We start from the raw sequence: 20,958 nt of genomic DNA on the forward strand, positions 1-20,958 counted from the left end.
GATTCTCTCTCATCATTGATGTTTCTATCTCTCTCTCCTTCTCCCTTCCTCTTTCTGAAATCAATAAAAAACATTTTTTAAAAAGAGAAGAACTTCTAGCATTGTTTTATATAATTACAGGCCTAACCATAGATCTATTACCAACTGTCATATGGTGAACCAAAGGGATGTAAAAGAAATGGAAGAGAGCATATTTTCACCCTAGAAGAGCTCAAAGAAGCAGCCTTTTGGTGAATTGCCCTTGGGGTAGGTTTTTCAGCTCCCAGTAACCTCTTTAATTCTCCTTTAACTCATGAGACTGGAACCAGTCTCCAGGTGGACAATTGTCCTATTACTTCATCTTAGAAAGGTCTCTGGGTTCAAATAGTCCATAATATTTATTTGTACTTTTAGTCTATAGGATTAATACATGAAAAATACTACCATATTTTCTTGCTCCAATAATTTTGTTGTAGTTGTATTGTTAATTACCCTTCTTACCTCAGTAGCTTAGCTGGTAAGGGTTTGAATCATGCCGAAGAGCTGGATTTATATTGAGTATGTTTAAAGAATAGTCCTTCTTAGGAAAATGAACAGAGGACAAGTTGAGGATGGGATCTCTGGATGCATGGTGCATTAATTAATATGTCAGCAAACTTTTAGGATCTTTTTGATGTGGACCAAATGTCTCCAAGGACATTTTGGACAGCATCATTGTCTTGTAAAGTGTCATAACCTAATTTTTATCTTACAACTGAGAGGGTACATTTAGATTTTTGCCTCTTCCAAACATTTTATATTTTGTGATACTGCAGTAGCATTTAGTCAACATAGAGCTCTTGAAAACTTTAAACATTATTTAAAGTTAGTGACTATTAGAATATTTTTAAACCAGAACTTCACATTTTCATACATATTGAAAATTAATAATTGGCCTAAATGAAACCCATCTTTTGAAATGCTTTTTAAGTTCAAAATTTATATTATTTTTCAAAAGACAACAAAACTAACCAAAAATACATTAACATGAATTTATCATTATTTTAGAAACAGATTAGCTTTTTAAGGTACCAATTCCAATATTTTTAGAAATAGCATGAAATAACAGCAAATGATCTGTCCAGACACACATAAACTCTATAGTGTTTTACCTGTGAATACCAACCCAGAATATCTTCTAGGATATGTGGTAAAAGCTTTTGTTCTCCTGAGAAAATGTCTCTGTGAAGCACATCTATATATATGCTAACTGTACCTATTATTTAAAGGAATTTTTAATTGGGTAATTTCTATTACCATGATGACATTTCTTCAACTCACCCCCTGACATACAGGAGACATGTATAAGTGTGAGGTCAAGATTTTTAAATCTGAAAACTTTTATATCATGCTCTAGACATGCATCCTCTTGTGGGGACACATGAGAGGAATGTAATTGACTATTTGAATTTTGTTGGAGGTACATAAACCTATTTGGTAAATATGGTCAAATTTTAATGAAATTATAATGCTGAGTTTAAGAAAAAAATAGTAATGTGACAATTTGGTTTGCCCTCTATTTTTATCCTCCGTGGCAAATACAGATCTGTAGCTAGTTCTCTCACTGGCAGAATCATTTGTGAAGTAGAGGACAGCTTAAAGTGGAGGACTTTTCAATTATCTTTCCCTTAGACTAAATCAACTACTTAAATCCTCTCTACTTTAAGCATTTTTAAAAAAATATATTTTGTTGATTTTTTATAGAGAGGAAAGGAGAGGGATAGAGAGTTAGAAACATCGATAAGAGAGAAGCATCGATCAGCTGCCACTGTGGATGTGCCTGCAACCAAGGTACGTGCCCTTGACCAGAATCGAACCTGGGACCCTTCAGTCCCCAAGCCGACGCTCTATCCAGTGAGCCAAACTGGCCAGGGCTCTACTTTAAGCATTTTTATTATAATTTAAAACTTAAAATTATGGAGTTTATAATTTATGTTTATGTCTTATGGTTTAATATTAACTAACCTCCAGAGGTTATCTTTTTAAGAAAAAGGTAGAGACAAAAGAGGCATTATTTTAAAAAACATTAATTTTCTTTCCTTTAGGAATATATAAATATAAATATAACATTTTGTAAATTATTTTCTTATGGAATATATATATATATATTATATAATTTTCTATCATCCTTTAAATCTTTAAATTACTCATCAGATAAAGATAAACCAGTTAATTTTAATAATTGAAAATATCTTGTTTTTGTTTGTTCCTTAGAACTTTATTTTAATAACTGAAAATCTCTTGTTTTTGTTTTTTCTAAGAATTTGAGGAACCCAATTTCCAAAACTTGCATGATATTCTTGGGTTGCTTTGGCATGGTCATCATGGCCAGCCTTTGTCACTAGCCAGAATTAAATATAACATTGGATCCATTGGAAAAATCATTGAGTCAGTAAACAAAATTAATAGAAATAACAATAAATCTTATGTGAGAAAATTTTATAAGAAAAATGAAATGAGACCTAGAAAGAAGACAATATTATATTAAAATATCTACAGACATGCCCCCCGCCCCCATACAATACCCCACAGCTTGGATTTCCACAGTAGCTGTACATAGACTCTAATGTCAACTGTTGTAGACTCTTGGACTCATGAATAGCAATACTTTTTATTTATGGGTTTGTGGGTCTAAAGAATCAAACCCCAGGACATTTATTCAGAATATTTATGAAGCATGCCTAATAGCAAAATGTAGTTTTTCTTTCTTCTCAATTCAAAATGGGTTGTATTTTAAAATTCAACACTATAACCAGGCTCAACAAGAGTTTAGAGAAAATTAGTATAAACAGATCGAAATAGAACAGGATATGAGGATTAGGGATTAGAGTGACCCCAACCGAGCTTTTCTGTTTATTACTTGGATCAAAGTGCAAGGAAGACAGAGAATGACCTAATTTTAATGCCAGTGACCTCAGACTAACCAGCCCTGCAAAGTATCATTTTTCCACTTCCAGGATTTCTCTGGGGAATTGAAATAAAATTGGTTCCTTTCCTCCTCGGAGAGGACATCTGGAGAGTTTATCAATGGATAGGAATTTGTCTCTCACTGTGAAGAGCCTGTGATGTCTCTTCATGCTCACCAAGGGAATGTGGGCTTTTTGAGCAGCTGCAGGCATTGGCGTTTTTTTAGACCCAGCCCCAGACATTGGGTCTGAAGGGGAAATTTATAGGCTGGGTGATGTGCACCGTGAGCTCACACTTTTACTAGACAAATTAGATAGGTTTCAATCCGTGCAGCTGTAAATGATGTCCTGCAGAGTTCCACCTGATCTTTTACAGCTTTTCATAAATCAGTACCTACTGGCTGCAGAACACAGTCATTAAAAAGAAATCATGGAAATTATATGTTTGCTCAGGGGAAACAAAAAAATAACTTTCCTCCCTTCTTCTCTCCCTCCTTGTATTTAGGTTCGTGAATTATTCTTTTGTGGATATCCATACTGTTGCATTACAGGTACATCTATATTTTCTTCCCATCCATTCTTATTTTATCTGTAAATGCTTTCATATCAATTAGTCCCAGATACTGGGAAACAAATATCAAAAAGCCAGTCCCAAGAATATCTTCTCATAATGATCTTATTTCATTTTGCGTTAGGATTCTAAACTATGGGGATTGAATGCTCAGTTATCCTCCTGTAACATAAGAAGACTCCTTTGGTTTAAAAAGGGCTTTGTTTTTCATGTATTAAAATAATGGTTAATACACATTTTTGAATGAATAAGTAGAAGCTTACTGAATCTAGAAATAGTAATAATACTGGAGATGTATGCTATACCACTGTACTTATATGCATTTTCTGTTGTGAATCGTTTCTGAATTATATTACTTCCAAAGAGTAATTTCAAAAGGAAATATTAATTATTTCTACTTTTATGATTGTCTTAAAATAATAACACTTTTTCAATACATTTTATAGTTTAGTGTTATTTTTTATTATTTCAAAGGATAATGATCACATACTGTATTTCAAGGGGAAATCTTGTACTTGCCCATTTTTTAAAAGTGTGGATGTATGATGATCTTCATCTTTTTATCTCTAACATTAAAATATCAGCTATAGTTAAATAAATTTAATTTGTTATCAGTAACTAAAAGTAATGTTGAGTATGTATAGCTCCCAAAAGTGGAGTAATATGTAAATAACAAATTAAGGAGAAGTAAAGTCATTGTATTTAATTATCTCTAGGTGTTAAAGACAAAAATCTTAGCAGTTATAGCTATTGTATATGTTTTAATTCTTTCCAGTAGAAAATTACCTATTTTTATTTGTAAGATTAAAAAAAAAAATCACCTGGGTACTTAACATGTATTTATGTCCGTCCAAAAGGTTCAGTGAGGAAAGTCACCCGGTCAGTTTCAGAATTGGAGGTCAAAGTCATTTGGAAAAACAGAAAGCTTTTGGGTCATTCAATTTTTTTAAAGCATATATTTGCCAAACAGCAATTATTCTCTAAAATAATTTATTATGTACTCTTAGAGATCAGAAGCACTTTATTAATGATAATGCCATTAACAGTGAAAAATCGTTTTGCTTATACTTTCTATTTATCTTGTCTAGTAATAAAAATAACTCTCTTAAAACAGTGAGCAATGCAATGAAACAGTATATTTAATAGCATTTCAGATAAATTAAGTAGAATTGAGTTTTCAGAATCTCATTCTAAATATATTTAGCATATTTTTGGTCTTTATTCGATGAAATGAGTTGCCTGCCTTTTAAAACCCCATTTTAAATGTATTGGATATATTGTTTAATACTGTATACCAAGAATTTGTATTCCTTAAATTTATAATAGTATTGAAGAATCTAGTGATCTGAAGTGTAAAAATTCTATGGATTTAAAGAACAAGTCATTTCTCTATTTCATTCGATAGATAAACATCCAAAAATAAAAAAAAAGTACCTGATTACCTGAATAGAAACAACTTCATCTCTCATTTTTATTAATCTTTTTAATTTTTAAGTAATCTACATTCATAAAAGTAATTGAATCAATTTATTTAAAGCAGGAACTTTATTATAAAACTAATCTTGCAAAAATAGATTCCTTTAAAACATAAATTCTGCTTATTGCTGATTTATGCATAATAAGCATCTGTTATAAAATAAGAGAGCACTTTTTTGGTGTAAGACCATTTTTAACTTATTTATATTGCACTATTTTCTATCAATAAGTTTTTTAAAAAATTGCTTCAATTCTTAAAAAAACTGAGGGATATTTTTATCCTTTTACACATAAGCACTATGATTATATCCATGTTTTCTAAATTTCTCAAAAACACTATTTTCATATTGCCATTTTCATCATCCAATTATTACAAAACCTCTTAAATGTTGCATTTCATCTATTACTCTAAAAAAAATCAAAATATACTCTGAAAAGAAGCTGATGTCCTCATTACTTCATTGAAAGGCTTTTCCCTCAGTTGTCTTTTTTTGTTTGTTTCCCTTCACCTTTTTGCAACTTTTGATAATAGTTCATTCTATCTACTTCTGAAAAATTAATTCCTTCAGCTGGGAATTCTCTGTAGTGGTCTAAATTTTATTCTTAACTCTCTTCTGCTCTGTTATTGGTACTATACTCCAAAGCTTGTAGAGAACTGTTTCCTTTCTTTCTGTGTTGGAATCTGTGCAGGAGGATAATGGTCTGCGATGTCTTAGGATTGCTATCCACTGGCATTGATTGGTTCTATAATCTTATCTAACAAAAGGCTAATATGCAAATTGACTGAATGGCAGAACATCCGGTCACTATAATGCGCACTGAGCACCAGGGGCAGACGCTCAACGCAGGAGCTGACCCCTGGTGGTCAGTGTGCTCCCACAGTGGGAGCGCTGCTCAGCCAGAACCCAGGCTCACGGCTGGCACTAAGGATGTCCTTAGTGCTCGAGGGCTTAAGCCGTCAACCGGGCATCCCTCAAGGGCTTCTGGACTGCAAGAGGGTGCAGGCCGGGCTGAGGAACCTCTCCCCCACACCACCAGTGCATGAATTTTGTGCATCAGGCCTTTAGTGTCCTTATAAGGAGCCTGAAATCTCCACTGGCTACCATTATACTCTACTACATATGAAGGAAGCGTTCACTCATTTCAATTAGCTTCTTGGCTCTTGTAGACATTTGAGTTAGTGACTTCTGGACTAAAAAACTGAGGCACTTAGAGATTTCAAAAAGATCCCTGGACCCCAGGGCAGCACAGAAGTAGCAAAGAGAAGCTATAAAATGCAATAGGTTGGAATGAGGGAATTTCAATGACAACTTATGTGAACTAATACTCGCCACTCTTCACAGATTAAAGTTTACTGATGATCCATGGAACATGAAAGCTTTAATTAGAAATAAAATAATTTTAGAAAAATAAAAATGGATATATTAGTGGTGAAAGCCAGCTTTACTAGATTGAGATCTGTACCTGCTGAACATGGTTTTGACTGAGGCTTCTTTTGTTTTCTTTAGATAGAGAACACTAAATTGTATGCCTAGATTTAATTTTAACGTTTTCCCCAACTTGAGATGTGAACTTCTAGCTTCCTGTGGACGCATTCTAATTGCATCCAGAATGCTAACCTGCCTCGCGGTCTGTCTTCCTTCTGTCGTCCATAAGAGCACTGCTCTCTGGGTGCCCCATGTGCAGAACCGGGAAGCACTCTCTGGTACGTTCTCTGTCACTCTGCACATCTCACTAGTCACCCTGTCCCACAATGCTCACTCCAGTAAAACTTTCTGAATTCACATTCTTGAATATGTTGTCTTTTTGCTCAAATAATTCATTATTCTGAAGACTATTAAAGTGTTTTTGAAGATTTATTTTCCTTCCATATATAAAAACAAGCTGTTGAGGGTGGAGGTTGGGTTACCTATACTAACACCAAAGGCCCTAGCATAATGCCTTGCACCAAATACTACTAAATAAAAAGGTGTAGCTTCATATTGGTATACAATAAAAATTTCAAATTTATACATGTATTCTCCAACTCTACGTTTTGGAAAATAAATCGATTACTAGAAAAGAAACAAAACATTTAAAGTGATGTATAGATTTAATGTACTTTCTAATAAAAAAATGGCATATTTCACAGATATGGAACAAATATTTTAAAAAGATGATATGGAACCCAATAAGACCCTGAATAGATTAAAAATCTTAAGAGAGAAAAAAGGAAATTTGTAGGGATCACAGTACCAGATATCAAACTATACTACAAAGTCATTGTAATCGAAGAGCCTGGTATTGGCACAAGAACAGTCATATAGATCAATGAAACAGAACAGAGACTCCAGAAATAAACTCATGCCTTTATGGTCAGGTAATATTTGACAAAGGAAGCAAGAGCATACAATGGAGTGTAAATGGTGTTGGGAAAATTGGACAATACACGCAAAAAAAAAAAAAATGAAACCGGATCATCAACTTATTCTATATACAATAATAAACTCAAAATGGATTACAGACTTAAATGTTAAATTATAAAACCATAAAAATCCTAGAATAAAACATAGGCTGTAAAATATTGGACATCTCTCTCATAGCAATATTTTTACTGATATGTCTCCTATGGCAGGGAAATAAGTGAAAAAGTAAACAAATAGGACTACATCTAACTAAAAAGCATAGCAAAAGAAACCATCAACAAAATGAAAAGGGAACCTACTGTATGGGAGAATGTATTTGCCAATGATAAAACTGATAAAGGGATTAATTTCCAACATATATAAGTACTCATACAACTTAATAAAAGGAACATAATCCAATTAAAAAATGGGCAAAGGACCTGACTAGGCACTTCTCCAAGAGGGCATACAGATGGCCAAAAGATAGATGAAAAAAATGCTCCAAGTCACTAAGCAACAGAGAAATGCAAATTAAAGCTACAATGAAGTATCACTTCACACCTGTCAGAATGGCTACCACCAATAAATCAACAAACAACAAGTGCTGGCGAGGATGTGGAGAAAAAGGAACCCTCGTGCACTGCTGGTGGGAATGCAGACTGGTGCTGACACTATGGAAAACAGTACGGAGTTCCCTCAAAAACTTAAAAGTGGAACTGCCTTTTGACCCAGCAATCCCACTTGTAGGAATATATTCTAAGAGATCTGAAACACCAATCAGAAAGAATATATGTACCCCTATGTTCGTAGCAGCATTATTTACAATAGCCAAGATCTGGAAACAGCCTAAGTGCCCATCAGCACATGAGTAGATAAAAAAGCTGTGTTTACACAATGGGATATTACAGGGCTGAAAAAAGAAGGAACTCCTACCTTTGCAGCATAAATGGACTTGGAGATTATTATGCTAAATGAAATAAGCAAGTCAGAAAAAGACAAGTACGATATGCTTTCACTAATATGTGGAATCAAGTGAACAAAATAAATGATATAGAACCAGAGGCATGGAGCATTAGAACAGACTGATGTCAGAGGGGAGAGAGATAGGGAGGACTGGATAAAAGTACCAGCAGGAGAGGAGATTAGCCACAAAACATATACATAACCCATGGACACAGACAATAGGTTGGTGAAAACCTTGGGATAGGGACAAGTGTAGGTTGGGGGCGTTAATGGGAGGAAAAGTGGACATTGGTAATACTTTCAACAATACAGGTATATATTTTTTTAAAGAATAATTATATGGACCTCTAGACTGTGTTGTCAGAGAATGCCTTAGTTAATATAAGATATAGAAGCTACTGCCTGAAGGAAGATGGATGCAAAGGAGAATCTAAGACAAGAAAACAGCATGTGCTACTGTCTTCCTATCTGAAATCCTTTGGTTTTCAGAAGGAACTAGAATTTGGCCACTGAGGCTACAGAGCTATTTTAGTGTAAGTGGCACAGACCCCATCCTCCTCTCACACTTTTGTCTCTCTGTCCACAAAGCAGTTGTGTAAATCAAATCATGTCACTGCTCTGCTCCAAATGCCTTAATAAATCCTCATGAATTTCAAATCCTAATGTCCTTGCCATGGCCTGGGGAACCTTAGGGCTCCTGCTGCTATTTTCTGTCTTAGGCTCATCTTAGAGCCTTTTCCTTTCCCTACTGCTCTTGTCATGTGATTCTTCTGCCACTTCCTAGAGCCCTCCAAACTCATCTGCAGTTTCTTATTCCTAAGCTTAGATTACTTTTTGGGAGACAGGGTTGGGGGAGAGTGATGGGACGGTTCTTTATATACATGGCTCTTTTCCTTTCTTAAGTTCTCAGCCAATATTAACACCACAAAAGGCTCTTTTCCAACAGCTCCTTTATTATCTATTACAATTATCCATCAATTTTCTTTCGCTAGTCTGTACTTGCCTATTGTATAGTGTACATCTTCTACAATGAAAGCTCCAGGATGGCAAGGACCATATTTGTGTTCTTCACTGTTCTCTGGATTCTACCTATGCCTAGCACAGGGTAGATTGGCATACAATAAATAGTCATTGAAAAATGAATAAATAAGCATTTGAATAAAATAAATGACATTGGAGAAGCATGACTATTTAAATCATCAAAATGGCTTAGCTGGTGTTGCTCAGTGGTTGGATGTCAACCTGTGAACCAGGAGTTCATGGTGCAATTCTCCATCAGGGTACATGGCCGAGTTGCAGACTCAATCCCCAGTAGGGGGCATGCAGGAGGTAGTTGATCAATGATTCTCTCTCATCATTGATGTTTCTCTCTCTCCCTCTCCCTTCCTCTTGGGAATGAATAAAAATGAAATTTAAAAAAATCATCAAAATGAGTCCAGATTTTTTCTAAGTATAATGGGAAATCAAGATTGGTTATAAACTGGTTACCAATATATCATACATATTTTGATAAGAAAATTCTGAAGACTATATGAAAAGATGTTTGGGACAGGCAAGAACAAAAGTAGGGGCACATTAGAAGGCTATTGCAGTGGTCCACATCAGAAGGGGGGAAGTTATATATATCTAGAAGAGAATGTTTGTAGAAAGGTTGTGTTGATCCAATGATCACCAACATCAAAGTGTGGGGGAAGGGAAAGAGGTACCAAGACTTGCTCTAATCCTCATGGGTAAATGAATAGGTGCTGGCACACTCAACTAAATTAGAAAGGCAGTGGAACAATAAGGCTACCTGGAGAAATAAAAATATATAATTTTTAGATGTGTATGAGTCTTTTCTTTGAGAACTTTGCTGTGAAGGGTGGTAAAAAAATCAGGAAGTAGTTAATAGAGATGTGGGACCAATGGAGGTTATGTTGACAAACAGACTCTCTTAAATTCACCTACTGATAAAATTTACTTTTTTTAAAAAAAAATCCACATTGAATCCACCTTTCCTAGAGATTTTGAAATGCTAGCCTGTGATAGACCTGGATAGTTAGTTGTTCATTTAATATCCAGTTATTCTTATCACTAGGAAAATTTGAGAAACAATGTAATAGAATATATTTCTATGATAATGAACCTTTAGAAAGGAAGAAATAGGATATGTAGGAGAGATTGAGAGAGAGGATTTGCCTCTGACAAGTAGAAGGACACTTCCTCTCTTCTAATTAGAGATAAGAAGAACAAGGTATGTGAATGTAGGCACCACTAAGTTTCTATTTAGCTGCTAGAATTTCCCATTTGGTAGCTTGTATTTTCTCAATAAATTATGCGTCAAGGGCATCACTGGGAAATTAAAGGTGGAAGGCAATGAATTCAATCAATTATAAAAAAGGATGAAATAATCATTGTCAAAAGTGGAAAACCAAATTTTCTACAATGAAAGATTTATTGATGTATGGTAATTTGAAGTTGTTGTTAGTAAAATCATAGTGACACAATCTTCCCTGTTTCATATTTCAACTAGAGGCCCACTGCACAAATTCATGCACTAGTCAGGTCCTTCGGCCTGGCTTGCGGGATCAGGCCGAAACTGGCTCTCTGACATCCCCCGAGGGGTCTTCGATTGCAAGAGGGTGCAGGCCAGGCCCAGGGACCCCACTGGTGCATGATTGGAGCTGGGGATGGACACGGGAGGTTGGCCAGCTGGGGAGGGACTGTGGTAGGGCTCTAGGGCATGTCCAGCCCATCTCACTTAGTCCTGATCAGCCAGACCCCAGAGCAAACTAACCAACTAGTCAGAGCATTTGCCCCCTGGTGGTCAGTGTACATCATAGCTATTGGTCGACCAGTTGACTGTCTGCTCCCTCTTGGTCAGTGCACATCATAGTGAGCAGTTGAGTGGCCGTAGCATACTATGCTTTGATTGGTTGAACGGATGACCGGACGACCAGCCACTTAGCATATTAGGCTTTTATTATATAGGATGGCAATGCGTACACATATGAAAACAATTTCCAAAAATTTTGTATTTAGTAAATTTTAAAAGATGGTATTTTCTAGAAAAATACTTATTTTCCCTAAAATTGCATTTGTTGCTACAAAATACATTAATTTATTCAGGTTTTAAAGATTATATATTATGAGAAAATATATTCAACATATTTCAATAAGAATTAAAAGGTGAATTTAAGAAATATGTTAAAATTTGGATGCTAGGACATATTCTGGCATAGTATGATCTGATATTGAGACAATTTCCCCCCTAATTGGAGTTAAATATCCCTAGATCAAACAATATGGGTAAGTCTTTATATTGCTAATACCACCCTGTGGAAATACTTTTGAATGTCTTTTTTATTATATGGAAAGAATTGAAAAGATGTTCTTTTTCACTATGATTGCTATTGAGTGAAGATCAAAAGAAATGACTTCAGGGTACAAAATGAGGACCATATGGCCCAGGAAAGGACAAGTTTGTTATCCTGTTAGTTGTTAGATTGTCAGGTAGATTTCCAAAAGAGTCTGTGTAGTTTCACTCTGTGAAACTTAGAACAGAGATTCATCCTTACAGGATAAGCTGTAGGTAGTTTTACCTATTTAAGAAATCGCATTTAGTTCAGTGACCCCTAAATGTTATTTCCAACAAATAATGTATATTTTTTATATACTGATATTAAGACTGGTTCAGATTCCCCTTATTCATCTTATTTGAACACAATGTAATAATGGGATCATGAATATTCAATATAATTATACCTATTCAGGTAAAAAATCACGTATTCTATTAAAAAGTACTTTAGTAAATGCTCTATCAGTATGCAACTCATAGCTGTCAATGACTGTCAGTAAAAAGGGCAGATGTGCAAAAAGGACTCAAGCAAAGAAAACTTCCAATAGGCACTATATTACACCTTTTACATGTGAGTCATATTGCTTCATCATTATGCAGTATTTGCACATACCACTTACTACTGTGGATTTGTGTACACTTTAAATGTAGATCCTTTTACTAAAACTCTGTAATTTCCCCATTAAAGCACACATCATCAAAATGTGAAAGACCTGTTTCTCTCTTATGTATGAGAAAATAAATTATTAAACAATATAGTTTTGCCTTTAGTTTCCCTAAGAAGCACTAAATATATTAATACTTCTTTTCTTCTCATATGGCCCCTGACATAATTTATCCTGCCTTACCCATTTCTTCTATTGCACTTTGTAGGGGCACTTAAGTTTACATTCTTCAAAACCATTAAGAGAATGGAGGAATAAACATGAAATCTAATGGACATTGTGCATTCTGGATTGCTGTGTGTATGTGATGCATTGATGTTGTGTTGCTGTCTTGCAACATTGCCATTATTTCACTCTTAGTTTTATCCTTGACAGAACCTAAAAATGTAATTGGCACACAATATGGGTTGAATAAATAGTGGCTTAATTAAGGGGGTATTGCATTCTGCTACCCAATGTAATGTTTTGGAAGCATTTTTATTATTTTTGTAGCTTTACTTTAAGTGCAGAATAAATCAGGACTTCACTAGAATTCCTTACCACTCCAGGACATTTTTTTTCCTGTTTAAATAGTTGAGAGTGAAAAGAAGCTATGTGTCCTATTTTCCAAAGACTTAGGCCTGAATGTAAATTCACTTCTAGTGAAGATGAAAATTAAAAATAACAGGGAATTTCATCTTTATCATTAAATTGCGTGAGATTTCTTCCTGACCAATTTAAAAGGAGAAAAAAAAAATGTGTCTCTTCAGTCTTGAGGAATATAAGTATCAAAGGATGCAGGTGAGGAAGTGGGAGATAGAACTTAACAACTGGAGATAGAAAATACGTTCTTTGGAGCGAGTGCACGATGCAAACTATGCGTCACCTTGCTGCTGCACTGGTGATGATCTTCAGGCTGCCTGGGTTCCGGATGAGCTTGTCCAGAATGCTGACAATCTGCTCGAACTTGGGTCTGTTGTTTCTGTCTTTCTGCCAGCAGTCCAGCATCAGCTGATACAACGCAGCCGGGCAGTCCATGGGGGGAGGCAGTCGGTAGCCCTCGTCCACAGCTTTAATTACCTGGGCAAGAGGCAAAGTTTCCGGAGACTTAAGAGGTGGGCTTCCAACTTCTTTATGGGCAGAACAAAATAATATGAGTATTTTAAAGTTAAGTGAAAAAGTTCTCATTTTAAATCGCTTAAAAAATAATAGCTTATCAAATAAATAAGATATTATTAATGCCCAAAATGTTATCTAAAGGAAGATCAAGAGAGAGAGAAAGTAAATTTAGAAGAGTTTGTAAAGATTTAATCTGAAAAGTTAATAAACTTTTCAGATTAAAGCTTAAAAAAAATTCTATGACAAAGGAAATTCAGTGAATTATAAAGAAACTTTTGTTTGGTAATATAAATTTCTATGGAAACTATATATGAATGAATACAGAGCCCGCCCCCCCCCCCCCACACACACACACAGTTTATAGATTTTCTTTATACCACATTTCAAATCATGGTCAGGTCCTTTGGTAAAAGCTCATGAGTTGCATGGTTAAGTAACTATCAGCTTATTAGTATTTTTAAATGATATAAAACAGTGATTTTAAACTTTACATGTATGAGTCATCTGGATAACTTAATAATATACAGATGACTAACCTCTGATTGCATCACTCTGGGGTGAGGCCTGAGAACATGCATTACTACAAATTCCCAGGCCATGCTAAACCTGCTGGTCCAGAGGCCACATTTTGGGGGGCTTTGATACAGAGAAAACTTGAAAAATAGAGATGTGGAAAAGGGAGTCTGACTTTCCCATTATTGTTATAAAAAATAGCTTGTTTGAAGACGTACAAAAAGGTTTTCATATCCAAACACATTAAAAGCAGTTTTATATGTGGTGAGTAGGAAATGACTAAAAGCATCTGAGCTTTCCTGCTTGTGCATTTTGAGATCACGCTCACAGTTTCTGGCTGAGCATAAAGAAAAACCTCTGAGTGCTGATCCCACATGCCAAGAGCATCCTTTTACTAAGCATGAGCAAACATGACTTTATAAAAACAAAAATCCTTTTGAAAAATCATATCACAGTTATAACAGAGAGTTAAAGATTATTTTTTTTCATCCAGAGACTTCAATTTGTATAATGAAATTCATGTGCAACATTAATACATAATGAGGAACAACATGCTACAGATTGATTGTTTTGTCTGACTTTGGGAAATACTATATTTAAATAAACAAAATGTTGGCATAGATGCATTAATTAAATCTACAAAGGCTGGCAGACATGTGTATCTTACTAATGTTACCTAGAAACAATTGTGTAGCAAAAATATTTCAACACTCCCTGGCATATACTGGTTATCTTGATAGTCACTTATTTCATTACATTTTAATACAAATGCCTTCATTTTTGCCTCAATTCTAAAACCCTGCTTGAGGGAAAACTGTAAACCCTTAAGAGCAGTTCAATTACTATTCTAGCAAGACTTGAAAACAATTTCATTTTTTAAGTATTCTATTTCAATGTCAAAAACTGGGAGCCACCTGGTTTCATTAGGCTCCACTTCCTTGCCTAGCTTGATCTTTTAATCTGACTCCATAACTCATGGACTACATATACTTACATCCTGATTGGACATCTCCCAGTATGGCCTCTCTCCATAGGACATCACCTCCCAGAGAACAATGCCATAACTCCATACATCGCTGGCTGACGTGAATTTGCGATAGGCTATAGCTTCTGGTGATGTCCACCGGATGGGAATCTTTCCTCCCTTTGAACATAAAAGCACATGGGCACACATGATCAATGCCTAAGACACATACATTATAATCTGAAATCTGACTGAACTTGTCAGGGTATTTCTCTTTTGAAATGGGACATGGGTTTCCATTTATGTATCTTGATATTCTTCTATATTAATGTCAAACAGGAATGTGTGGCATACTATTTACTGCAAGTGAATTTACTGCAAGTTAATCAATTTGCTTCCAATTGATTTAAAAGAATTTTAATATAAAAAGAAAAATTGAAAATTGCTTAAACACTGACATGTCATATCAACTGTGGTACCTTAGTCATCTGTAACAAAGCAACTTGATGTGTATGTGCAATACTATTAAGTTAGAATAGAATGAGGAATCTCAAATCAACCTTTATTGATTTAATTAGATTTATGTTCTATCTACAATCTTAGTTCATAATGTGAATAAGTTTTCCTTGACACTTATAGGTATTTTTTAACTAAATAAATTAAAAATAAATTTTTCCATCTACCAACTCTCTTTAATACAATATTTTTTTTTTTTTTTTTTTTTTTTTTTTTTTTTTTTTTTTTTTTTTTAACTTTACATTTTTTTTTTTTATTATTAGTTAAGGAATTACAAATGTGTCCTCTTCCCCCCCCCCTTTAACCCCCAACCTCCCCCCCCACACACAAACTCGTGCTCCCATCCCCCCGTTGTCCATGTCCATTGGTTTGGCTTATATACATGTATACAAGTCCTTCTGTTGATCTCTTCCCCTTACCCCCGCCCTCCCCTACTTTCCTTCTAGGGATTGATAGCCTGATCGCTGTTTCTCAGTCTTTGGGTCTGTCCTTTTTCATCAGTCTATGTTGTTCTCTATAATCCACAAATGAGTGAGATCATGTGGTATTTATCTTTCTCTGACTGGCTTATTTCACTTAGCATAATGCTCTCCAGTTCCATCCATGCTGTTGCAAAAGGCAAGAGTTCCTTTTTTTTTACCGCAGCATAGTATTCCATTGTGTATATGTACCACAGTTTTCTAATCCACTCATCTGCTGATGGGCACTTAGGCTGTTTCCAAATCTTAGCTATGGTGAATTGTGCTGCTATGAACATAGGGGTGCATATATCCTTTCTAATTGGCGTTTCTGGTTTCTTGGGATATATTCCTAGGAGTGGGATCACAGGGTCAAATGGGAGTTCCATTTTTAGTCTTCTGAGGTAGCTCCATACTGTTCTCCACAGTGGCTGCACCAGTCTGCATTCCCACCAGCAGTGCAGAAGGGTTCCTTTTTCTCCACATCCTCTCCAACACTTGTTGTTTGTTGATTTGTTGATGATAGCCATTCTGACAGGTGTGAGATGATAACGCATTGTCGTTTTGATTTGCATCTCTCGTATAATTAGTGACTTTGAGCAGGTTTTCATATGTCTTTCTGCCTTCTGTATGTCCTCTTTTGAAAAGTGTCTATCTAGGTCCGTTGCCCATTTTTTTATTGGATTGTTTATCTTCCTTTTGTTAAGTTTCATGAGATCCCTGTATATGTTGGAAATTAAACCCTTATCGGTGGTATCATTGGTAAATATGTTCTCCCATGTAGTGGGTCTTCTTGTTGTTTTTTTGATGGTTTCCTTTGCTGTGCAAAAGCTTTTTATTTTGATGTAGTCCCATTTGTTTATTTTCTCTTTAGTTTCCATTGCCCTAGGAGCATTATCAGAGAAGAAATTTCTTCGGCATATGTTTGCGATTTCGCTGCCTGTGGATTCCTCTAGTATTTTTATGGTTTCCCGTCTTACGTTTAAATCTTTTATCCATTTTGAGTTTATTTTTGTGTATGGTGTGAGTTGGTGATCTAATTTCATCCTTTTGCATGTATCTGTCCAATTTTCCCAACACCATTTATTGAAAAGACTGTCTTGACTCCATTGTATGCTCTTGCCTCCTTTGTCGAATATTAATTGGGCATAGTGGATTGGGTCAATTTCTGGGGTCTCTATTCTATTCCATTGATCTATATGTCTGTTCTTGTGCCAGTACCAAGCTGTTTTAAGAACAGTGGCTTTGTAATACAGTTTGATATCTGGTATTGAGATCCCACCTACTTTGTGTTTTCTCAGGATTGCTGCAGCTATTCGGGGTCTTTTTTTATTCCAGATGAATTTTTGGAACGTTTGTTCTAGATTTGTGAAATATGCCATTGGTAATTTAATGGGGATTGCATTGAATCTATAAATTGCTTTGGGTAGTATGGACATTTTGATGATGTTGATTCTACCAATCCATGAACACGGTATATTCTTCCATCTGTTTATGTCTTCCTCTATCTCTTTTTTCAGTGTCCTGTAGTTTTCAGCATATAAGTCTTTTACCTCCTTAGTTAAGTTTATTCCTAGGTATTTTAATTTTTTTGGTGCAATGGTAAATGGGATTGCTTCTGTAGTTTCACTTTCTGTAAGTTCACTATTGGTGTAAAGAAATGCCATGGATTTCTTAGCATTAATTTTGTATCCTGCTACATTGCCGAATTCATTTATTAAGTCTAATAGTTTTTTGATGGAGTCTTTAGGGTTCTGTAGGTACAGTATCATGTCATCTGCAAATAAGGACAGTTTTACTTCTTCTTTTCCAATCTGGATGCCTTTTATTTCTTCTTCGTGTCTGATCGCAATGGCTAGTACTTCCAGTACTATGTTGAACAGGAGTGGTGAGAGGGGGCATCCCTGTCTTGTTCCTGTTTTTAGGGGGAATGGTTTTAGTTTTTGCCCATTGATTATGATGTTGGCTGTGGGTTTGTCATATATGGCTTTTATTATGTTGAGGTATGATCCCTCAATTCCTATCTTGCTGAGAGTTTTTATCAAGAAAGGGTGTTGGATTTTGTCAAATGCTTTTTCCGCATCAATTGATATGACTATGTGGTTTTTTTCTCTCAATTTGTTTATGTGATGTATCACGTTTATTGATTTGCGGATATTGTACCATCCTTGCATCCCTGGGATAAATCCTACTTGGTCATGGTGTATGATCTTTTTGATGTACTGCTGGATCCGATTTGCTAGGATTTTGTTGAGGATTTTGGCATCTATGTTCATGAGGGATATTGGCCTATAATTCTCTTTCATTGTATTGTCTTTATCTGGTTTTGGGATTAGGGTGATGTTGGCTTCATAGAATGAGCTGGGAAGTGTTCCTTCCTCTTGGATCTTTCGACATAGTCTGAGGAGGATAGGTTTTAGGTCTTCCTTGAATGTTTGGTAAAACTCCCCTGTGAAGCCATCTGGCCCCGGGCTTTTGTTTGCTGGAAGCTTTTTGATTACTGCTTCGATTTCCTCCATAGTTATTGGCCTATTGAGATTTTTAGATTCTTCCTGGTTAAGTTTTGGAAGGTTGTATTTATCTAGGAATATGTCCATTTCCTCCAGGTTGTCTAGTGTGTTGGAGTAGAGTTGTTCATAGTATTTTCTAACAATCCTTTGTATTTCTATGGGGTCTGTTGTTATTTCTCCTCTTTCATTTCTGATTTTGTTTATTTGGGTCCTCTCTCTTTGTTTCTTGGTGAGCCTGGCTAGAGGTGTATCAATCTTGTTTATCCTTTCAAAGAACCAGCTCTTGGTTTTGTTGATCTTTTGTATTGTTTTTTTGGTCTCTATGTCGTTTATCTCCGCTCTGATCTTTGTTATTTCCTTCCTTCTGCTTACAGTGGGCTTTTTTTGTTGCTCTCTTTCTAATTCTTCGAGTTGTAGAGTTAGGTCATTTATTCTCATTGTTTCTTGTTTCTTGCAGTAGGCTTGTAGAGCTATGAACTTCCCTCTCAAGACTGATTTTGCTGTGTCCCATAGGTTTTGGATTGTTGTGTTTTCATTGTCATTCGTTGCCATGATGTTTTTTATTTCTTCTTTGATCTCACTGGTGACCCAGTCATTGTTTAATAGCATGCTATTTAGTCTCCATGTGTTTGATTTTTTTGGATTGTTTTTGTTGTAGTTGATTTCCAGTTTTATGCCTTTGTGGTCTGAGAAGATACTTGATATGATTTCAATTTTCTTGAATTTGAAGAGACTTTGTCTGTGACCCAATATATGGTCTATCTTTGAAGATGACAAATGTGCACCTGAGGAGAATGTATATTCTGTGGCTTTGGGGTGAAATGTTCTGAAGATGTCAATTAATTCCATCTGATCTAGTGAGTCATTTAGGATTGATGTTTCTTTGCTGAGTTTCTGTTTAGAGGATTTGTCCAGTGGCGATAAAGGGGTGTTTAGGTCCCCTACTATGATTGTATTGCTGTCAATCTCTCCCTTGATCTTCTCCAGAAGATTTCTTACGTATTTGGGTGCTCCTATATTGGGTGCATATATATTTACCAGAGTTATTTCTTCTTGTTGGACTGCTCCCTTTAGTATTATGAAGTGGCCTTCTTGATCTCTTTTTATGTCCTTCACTTTGAGATCTAATTTGTCAGATATAAGTATTGCTACCCCGGCTTTTTTTTCACTTCCATTGGCCTGAAAAACCTTTTTCCATCCCTTCACCATCAGTCTGTGTGCGTCTTTTTTTCTGAGGTGGGTTTCCTGTAGACAGCAGATATATGGGTCATGTTTTCTTATCCACTCATTTACCCTATGCCTTTTGACTGGGGAATTTAATCCATTTACATTTAAAGTTATTATTGATAGAAACTTGTTAGTCGCCATTTTTGTTCTTTACCGCTGCGTTCCTTCTTTGTTTCCTGTTTTTTCTATTTACAGCAGACCCTTTAGCATTTCTTGCATTGCTGGTTTGGTTGTAATAAACTCCCGTAGACCATTTTTGTCTGTGAAGCTCCTGATTTGACCCTCAATTTTGATTGATAGCCTCGCTGGGTATAGTATTCTTGGATTCAGACCCTTCCTTTGCATGACTTTGTATATTTCATTCCATTCCCTTCTTGCCTGATGTGTTTCTGTTGAGAAATCGGTCGCTAGTCTGATGGGGGATCCTTTGTAGGTAACTTTCTGTCTCTCTCTGGCTGCTTTTAAGATTCTTGCTTTGTCGTTGGTGTTTGCCAATTTAATTATTATGTGCCTTGGTGTCGGTCTTTTCGGGTTCATTTTGTTTGGGACTCTGTGAGCTTCTTGGATTTGTGTGAGTTTTTTCCTCCCTATATCAGGGAAATTTTCTGTTACTATTTTTTCAAACAGGTTTTCTATTCCTTGCTCCGTTTCCTCTCCTTCTGGCACTCCAATTATTCGGATGTTGTTTCGTTTAGCATTGTCCCAGAGTTCTCTTAGGCTCTCTTCCTGCTTTTTAATTTTTTTTTCTAGAAGCTGTTCTGTTTGGGTATTTTTTTCTACCTTGTCTTCTAGCTCGCTGATACGGTCCTCTGCTTCTTCTAGTCTACTGTTGATGCTTTCTATTGAGTTCTTTATGGCAGTGATGTCGTTTTTCATTTCTTCTTGGTTTCTCTTCATTTCCTCTTGGTTCTTCTTCATTTCCTCTTGGTTCCTACACATATTGTTGAATTGGTCTTCCATTCTTTTCATCCACCTTATGAGCATTACTCTGAATTCTTTCTCTGACAGGTTGCTTGCCTCTATTGCCTCTATTTCGTTTACTTCCTTTTCTGATGATGCCTGTTTTTCTTTCATATTTGGGTTGGTTCTTTGTTTCACCATGATTTCTCTTCTCAAGGTGTTTGGTTATGTAGATCTCTCTCTGTTGCGCTGATTCAAAGGCACAAAATACAACACAACAAGGCACAACGTACAAAGCACCGAACTAAATGCATTCACGGTCTTAATAACCCCAAATAAAGGTGACCCCCCCCAAGCAAAGAGAATTAGGGGATAAAGAAGAAAAAAGAGAAAAATATTAGAGAGAAAAATAAAAAACAAAAAGGAGTGCCGAAATGAGATTGGGAAAAGGG

General features: G+C 35.7%; 1 protein-coding gene across 1 annotated transcript in view; it reads right to left on the reverse strand.

Moving 5' to 3' along the window:
* EPHA3 (EPH receptor A3) overlaps nt 1-20,958 on the reverse strand; it is a gene marked incomplete at both ends in the record, with an annotated part of 366,360 nt that overhangs the window by 7,746 nt on the left and 337,656 nt on the right. Inside the window, 2 exons of the mRNA XM_081088476.1 lie at nt 13,186-13,379; nt 14,926-15,075. Of these exons, the coding sequence (XP_080944602.1) occupies nt 13,186-13,379; nt 14,926-15,075 (344 nt within the window). The remainder of the gene's footprint in view (nt 1-13,185; nt 13,380-14,925; nt 15,076-20,958) is intronic.

This window comes from Myotis nattereri (genome assembly GCF_964212035.1).
Source record: "Myotis nattereri genome assembly, chromosome: 3".
NCBI lineage: Eukaryota > Metazoa > Chordata > Mammalia > Chiroptera > Vespertilionidae > Myotis > Myotis nattereri.